This window comes from Alosa alosa, chromosome 3, assembly GCF_017589495.1.
Source record: "Alosa alosa isolate M-15738 ecotype Scorff River chromosome 3, AALO_Geno_1.1, whole genome shotgun sequence".
NCBI lineage: Eukaryota > Metazoa > Chordata > Actinopteri > Clupeiformes > Clupeidae > Alosa > Alosa alosa.
The window spans coordinates 35,621,893-35,629,392 of NC_063191.1; the positions used below are offsets into that span (position 1 = coordinate 35,621,893).

A 7,500-nucleotide genomic window follows, 5' to 3' on the forward strand; every position below is an offset into this window, starting at 1 on the left:
ACAGCACAGCACACACACAGCACACACAGCACAGCACAGCACACAGCACACAGCACACAGCACACAGCACACAGCACAGCACACAGCACACAGCACAGCACACAGCACACAGCACACAGCACACAGCACACAGCACAGCACAGCACACAGCACAGCACAGCACAGCACACAGCACAGCACACAGCACACAGCACACAGCACAGCACACAGCACACAGCACACAGCACACAGCACACAGCACACAGCACAGCACACAGCACAGCACAGCACAGCACACAGCACAGCACACAGCACACAGCACACAGCACAGCACAGCACACAGCACACAGCACAGCACACAGCACACAGCACAGCACACAGCACAGCACAGCACAGCACACACAGCACACAGCACACAGCACACACAGCACACAGCACACAGCGCACAGCACAGCACACAGCACACAGCACACAGCACAGCACAGCACACAGCACACAGCACACAGAGGACCGAGAAAAGAAAAGAAGGAAAAACACATTTCCATGTCAACACACATCAATGCTCAGAGGCCCCGCACACACACACACACACACATCAATGCTCAGAGGCCCCGCACACATGCAGACACACATCAATGCTCAGAGGCAGCCTTTAAGGGGCCCAAATGATCCCAGACTCCCCCCGCACACACACACAAACACACACACACACACACACACACACACCTCCTCACTGCGATCCCAAGTCCTTGGATAATTGTTTTAATTGGCATGCTAATTAGGCATCCTGGTTACATAAGGATGCTCCACGGAGCTTCTGGTCCTGCCCTGAGCAAGAACCTGGGGAAAATGAGTCGTTCTGTCTCTGTCCGGTAACGAGCAGTGGCCTAATTCCCTCTCACTCTAAAGTCATGGAGGCTACAACCAAACAACACTCTGTGACCTCTAACCTGACCTTCAAAGGACCTGATTACTCAAAATACAAACAAACAATAACATGTGTGATAAAGATAATAATGCAATATTGTATATTCATATTTGATTCAAGTCAATTTACTCCATATCATTGCCACACAAGGCTCTGCTGGCTCATTTCATATGCACTTACTGTATGTGCATATTCATTACAGAATGCTATTCAAGCTATTAATGTATTATAATGAATATCTCATTTGTTGTACCCTGAACTAATTACTGTAATAATTGCTAATATGAAGTATGCATGCATGGAGAAGATTTCCATATAAAATGTATTGTAGTTACGTAGTTAAAAACAGTGGATCTTGTATGTTGTATGTTCTTGTTAGTTGACCCCAGCTATTCCATCTGAATGGCTGCCAGAGCATTTAAGGACAGTTAAAGACCTTCGCTGATGCTGGATTGGGTCTCAGCACTGTTCTCCAGACGTCTATTGTCTATTGTTACTCATTCCATCTAAGAACAGCGGCAACACCAAATGTGGCTCCGCGCTAAAAAAAGACATCTACCGTCTGCACACAGAGTACATGCAGTGTCCCTCCCCTACCCCGATGATGTGTTATTAATCACATGAGCAGCCTATTGATATGATCGCTTTGCTATTGGCAGGTTATGAGGACACAGATCCGGATACCGATCTCTTCTTGTGTGACACCAACTCATGCAAGTTTGATGGGGAGTGTCTTCGCATTGGGGACATCATAACATGCATCTGTGACTTCAAGGTAAGAGAGCACCTGCTGTCATTCAGGGCCTTTTTGCAGGCTGAGAGATTGTGCATTTGTCAGTCTCCATTGAATCTACGTCCTATTTAGCATGTCAAAGGACTGGTAGGACTGACATAAAAATAGATCATATGTATTTTTTTTATAAATAGATTATAGCTATATGTTGTAATGGCACCCATTGTTTGTTGAAAAGAAAACACCTTGTTTTAAATTACCTTGGGTGATTATTTGATTATTCATGATTATTTTGACTGTTAATTTTGTGCTAGAAACAGCTGGATAGAAGATCATGTGCTGTGCTATTGGCTTCCTAAAGCCAGTCTCTCCTTCTTTATGTTCCCCTGTGTAAGTTTTGATCTATAGAGAGAGAGAGAGGGAAGCAAGAAATCACGCATGAGAGGCTCTTTATGCACAGATCTGCTGTGGAAACCATGCATGAGAGGCTTCGCAGGCTCTTGAAAATGAGACGCGGTTATTGCGAGAGCCTCGGCGACAAACACTTTGCATTGTCTACCCGGTGCCACGCGGATTATTTATCTTGTCAAATGGAATTGACTCTTGCATTTCCACATCCCTGTCTGTCTCGGCCCAGGATGTGGAAACACGGCAGAGTGGAGGGTGGTGGTGCTGTGCGGTTGGGGTGGGCTGGGGATCTCAGATCATCTGCCTAAGTTTGGTGGAAACGCGAGCGCATAATAGCACTTCCGCAGCTCCAACACAGACAGACACTCGATCAGACAGCTATTTTTAGCTCCACTCTTGTGCAGGGCAGCATTAGTTGCCGTGCCAAGATAAATGACATTACCTTTATGCTTTTCAGACTATGGCATTTCAGACACGCCGATGCGTCTCGTCTCTGCTCTGTGTGTGTCTGTGTATGTGTGTGTGTCTGTGTATGTGTGTGTGTGCATGTGTGTGTGTGCATGTGTGTGTGTGTGTGCGTGCGTGCGTGCGTGTGTAGCCTATGTGTACATGCACCATTGATACGCATATTTACATATAGATATTTACATATATCTGTTTCCCAGACCAACCTCAGCATATTTAAAGTCATTAGTTTCCCTGATTTCATTAAGCAACTGCATCCATCCAACTCCAGCCAGGATGTAGGGGGAGAGGTTCGGGCAGCAGAGAGAGGGAAGCATTGGTCCTCACAAAGAAAAGGACATCGTTTTGATCTGTGCATGAATGGACATCATTCAGACGCTGACGCTGGGCGAAGACTGTTTGCCCTCTGCACACTGGGTCTTTGACATGGCCGCTGCACCCGTCCGCGGATCATGACCGAGTGTGACACGCTCACTTCTCTCATAATAACAGTATGATAATATTAAGCCTGTGAGGGGGATCCTTGTCTGTGGCCGTGTGGCTACTGTATGTGGTGTTTCTGTCATGGCTCTGTGGGAAAGGGCTTGTGTGCAGTCATGTGTCTGGGGCGATTTGTGTCTTGTCTTCAGTGCCACGGGCTGGGCTTGACTTTGCTGGAGTCCTCGGTGCTGTCAGTGGGACTGCAGTTGTCTTTTCTGGATGAGGAGGTTTTTGATGGACCATGCCATCGCCATGGCTGCACAGCATCGACCCAGTGAAGTGTGGATAAAGGGGTTGGGCTGCTTTCTGCTCAGTTGGGTGATAAGCGCCTTTTCAATGTGTCGAACCTGGTTTTGAAACTTCCCTTTTCTTAAAAACTTTGGTGATCTGGTTGGTCACTTGCTGTTGAGTATGTATATATCTCTGTTTTTGTTCTCTTTGCTTCCCCTCCTCTCTCTCTCTTTCCTTCTCTCTCTCTTTCTCTCTCTCTGTCTCTCTTTCAACAGTCGGTGGACTGTCATTTTCCTGGAGACTCAGCCTCACTCCTCGCTCAAGCTGTGCCAGGAATTGGTATTAGATGAGAGAAAACAGGCTCAGGCAGGCTCAGACGAATGGCCAGGAGAGAGAGAGAGAGAGAGAGAGAGAGAGAGAGAGAGAGAGAGAGAGAGAGAGAGAGAGACACGAGAGGCACGCCGCATGCGTTAGGGCACCGTGTCCTTCAGAGCCATTCGCATCCCCGTTGTAAATCGGCATGCAGGGCTGCCATTCACTGCCTCCGCCACTGCTGCAGACCCAGGGCCATACGGCGGCAGACAGCCCCGTGGGGTTACAGTGGGCCATCATCACAGCTCGCACTCTCATACATTTGCATGTATTTCCCAGCCCAGCAACAGTGAATAGGCTGCATTCAGTGGTGCTGGATGCAGTTTCTACCACCCCCTCACAAAAGAGGGGCAGGCTGAGAGGGCACCTGGGGACAGTGACCCCCCTCCACCACCACCACCATGGCAGGTGGAGGGGTTCAGATTATTTTCTTTCTTTGGCTTCTTTTTCTTTCTTTTCTTTTCTCTCTCTCTCTCTCAGCATGACCCTCTGTGTGGGCCCTGAGTCCCTGTGTAGCGTGGCGTCTCTCACACTCACGACACTCAGCCTTTGAGCTTCTTTATTTCATTTCAATACTCCATAGGCTTAAGTGTCCTTCATCCACATTTAGCTCTGAAGAACGGAGTGCAGCTTGACCCTGAGGGGTTGATAGCGCTCTAGAGTCATGTTCTCAGTTCTCGGTTCTTGGCTCACACGCTACCTGAACCCAGCTCTATTAATGGGCCGTGGGTTTGATTCTTTGGAAGAAATGGCGTTTTAGTTGCAGGATCTGATATAAGAATAAATGAAGCGTACACACAGTCTCCACTGGTCTGACTGGTGGTATTTGATATCTGTGTGCATATTTGTGTGTAGAGAGATTTGTGAGAATTTTGACCTGAGGCTAGATCTCAAGTTGTAATCCAAGAGTGCCATTTCAAATCACAAAAAACGCAGAAATTGCACGTTGTGGAACAGCACATTGTGGTTCTGCTCCTAGGGGCCGAGAATGAATGTTTTTATTTTTTTAAAGTGGTGTGATCGCCACGGCAACAAAACAATGACTAGTGGGGGCTGCAGGGTTGGGGTGGGGGGGTGCTGCTATATGTCAGGGTCGGCTCAGTGTAAGCCGGACGCCACCAGCAGCAAGAACACTGAGGGCACGATTATGGTTGAGTGTATTGTATTGTGTGTGTGTGTGTGTGTGTGTAACATCTGTGTCAGATCCTTGGCGGCTGTTCTCCGTGTGTCCCGGCCCAACCTGTCAGGCACCATTACCACAGAGCCGTGTCTCCAGCCACGCAGAGGACCCGAGTTCCCCGAGTGGAGTGTCAGTCTCAGTGAGCTCCAATCAGCAGCAGCCCGCCAGGGAGAGAGAGCTGTAGAGAGAGACAGAGACGGAGGGAGAGAGAGGGGGTGAGAGAGAGAGAGAAGCCCAAGTTCCCTCCTCCCATCTGAGTGATCCCTCTCTCTTTTCTGCACCCCCCCCCCTACACACACACACACACACCACACACACACACACTCTCATCGGCCCACTCCCCTGTCACACCACTCCGACTGAGGCATTATGGGAATACAGTTTGTCACTCAGTCAGCCGACAGCAAGGCACATCTCCATCTCAGGGTGGAGGGGATGCTTCATCCACAGAGACACCAAGCAGATTCTTTTTTTCCACCTTGGAGTAACATGGCGCTTATCTGTTTTTTCCTCTCCCTCCCTCTATCCCTCCTTCTCTCCCTCCCTCTATCCCTCCATCCCTCCCCTTTCCTTCTCTCCTCCTCCGTAAATCTCCTGGGGAAAGTGCAGCTTTAGACTAAATGCACCATCTTATGGAGCAGGAACCTTCTCCCGTCCTGGAGGTGACAAATCAAATGAGTGTGTGTGTGTGCGTGTGTGTGTGTGTGTGTGTGTGTGTGTGTGTGTGTGTGTGTGTGTGTGTGTGTGTGTGTGTGAGTGTGTATGTGTATGTGTGCGTTTGTGCTTGTGTGTGTCTGTGTGTGTGTGTGTGTGTGTGTGTGTGTGTGTGTGCGTGTATGTGTATGTGTGCGTTTGTGCTTGTGTGTGTCTGTGTGTGTGTGCGTGTGTGTCTGTGTGTGTGTGTCTGTGTGTGTGTGTGTGTGTGTGTGTGTTTGTGTGTGTCTGTGTGTGTGTGTGTGTGTGTCCATCGTCATCACTGTGCTGGGATATGTTTCCTCTCTGTGCCATGTCATGGGCAGGAGTGCCGAAGCCGCCATCATCTGATGATCCGGATAAAAGGGAAGCCTGACTCATCACAGAAAGTGTGCATTCTTTGAGTAAACAGTAATCCCTCCCTCGGGCACCAGGTCAATGCGTCCCCCCCGGTACAAAGCTAATGATCTGACAAAAGCTCCCCGATTTTCTGCTGCAATCCTCTAAAGCCCCCCACACCCATCCCCTCAAAAGCCTCATACCCCCCTCCCCATTCCCACACGCACACACAAACACACACACACGCACATCTATTGACCATGTCCGTAGCATTCCGTTCGGCATCTATCAGGTGCTCACCACCACCAAGAGCAGGGCTGCATCTTCCCTGAGCCAGGAGACGCTAGCCAGGGCTGGGGAAAGAGCATGAGGAGTCTGCCCCCTGCCCGCCCTTCCTCCACCCTTTGGCCTGGAGCCACAGGTGCACCCTCTCTGTGAGAGAGATCAGTGAGTCAGCTGCGTCTGGAGCCGCAGTACCCCCACACCCGTCCAGGCTGGGCTCCGTTTGATCTGTGCTAAGAAGTGACAGGGGGAGACTGGGTGAGGCGCAGGGGGAGATGCAGGGAGACGCGCGCTGCACTGAGCAGTGAATCAGACCGTATCTCCTGTCGCCCCGACATTTGTTGCTAGTGATAAAAATGTTGGTTTGCTGCGTGCATGTGATGAAATATGTCATGGAATAACTGTATGTGTGTGTGTGTGTGTGTGTTTGTGTGAATGTGTGGAGGAAGGCAGTAGTGATAAGTTGTGGGTGGTGTGTAACAGTGTGCGTGTGTGTGTGTGTGTGTGTGTGTGTATCATACCCCATGGTCCCACTGATGGAACCTAAAGCAGATTTCTTTTTAATAATGCTGCTCTCTCAAGCTCTGTATAGTATATGTGGATGGCCCTAATTCATAGCCTGGGAATACCCATACGACCTTTCAGCAAATTTGGGATTTATTCTGCAGGTCAGTCTGGCCAAGAGGACATTGAAGCCCATTTCCAATGTCCCTAAAGCATGGGCACGCAAATACAATCGCTAATCCAGCATGGACATGTATTTCTTTGGAATTGTTACACCCCTGCTGGAAGTCTTTGAATCTTTTCCAGTCCCACTCCCAATTGTACAATTGTGAAGGTCTGGGTGTTCCCAGGCTAACTAATACATTTTTCAGCTTAGTAAGTGGTGAATGACGATTGAATGAGTCGTACTGGTGCGGTTCCAAGTGCTTTGTTAAGCATGTGTATATTTATGACTAGGAATCTATGATGGGAAATTATGTTGTTGGCCTTGAGGCAATGACTAGCTTCCAGGCTCATTTCTCATGCAAAAAAAAATGAAAGAAAGAAAGGGAGAGAGAGAGTTATCTTGTTCTCTTGAGTTGCTAGAGTGATTAGATGTTGAGAGAGAGAGAGAGAGAGATAGAGAGAGTTATCTTGTTCTCTTGAGTTGCTTGAGTGATTAGATGTTGAGAGAGAGAGAGAGAGAGAGAGAGATATCTTGTTCTCTTGAGTTGCTTGAGTGATTAGAGGTTGAGAGAGAGAGAGAGAAAGAGAGAGGGGTGAAAAGGAGAGGAGAGAGCTGCTTGAGTTTGGCATGTGCTCTGCTGGGCCTCAGCTAACCTGACTCCCCGGCCCAGTGTCTTACAGGGTCTTACACAGCTGCCTTTTATCTCCGCGCTCATCTCCGTCAGCAGCCTCTCGTCTCCA

At 48.9% G+C, this 7,500-nt stretch overlaps 1 protein-coding gene across 4 annotated transcripts in view; it reads left to right on the forward strand.

The window, feature by feature from the left end:
* The window catches only part of tmeff2a (transmembrane protein with EGF-like and two follistatin-like domains 2a), an 87,430-nt gene that overhangs the window by 10,001 nt on the left and 69,929 nt on the right, over positions 1-7,500 (forward strand). For all 4 annotated transcript variants that reach the window (XM_048239479.1, XM_048239481.1, XM_048239482.1 and 1 more), the window contains exon 2: positions 1,567-1,682. In XM_048239479.1, the coding sequence (XP_048095436.1) occupies positions 1,567-1,682 (116 nt within the window). The remainder of the gene's footprint in view (positions 1-1,566; positions 1,683-7,500) is intronic.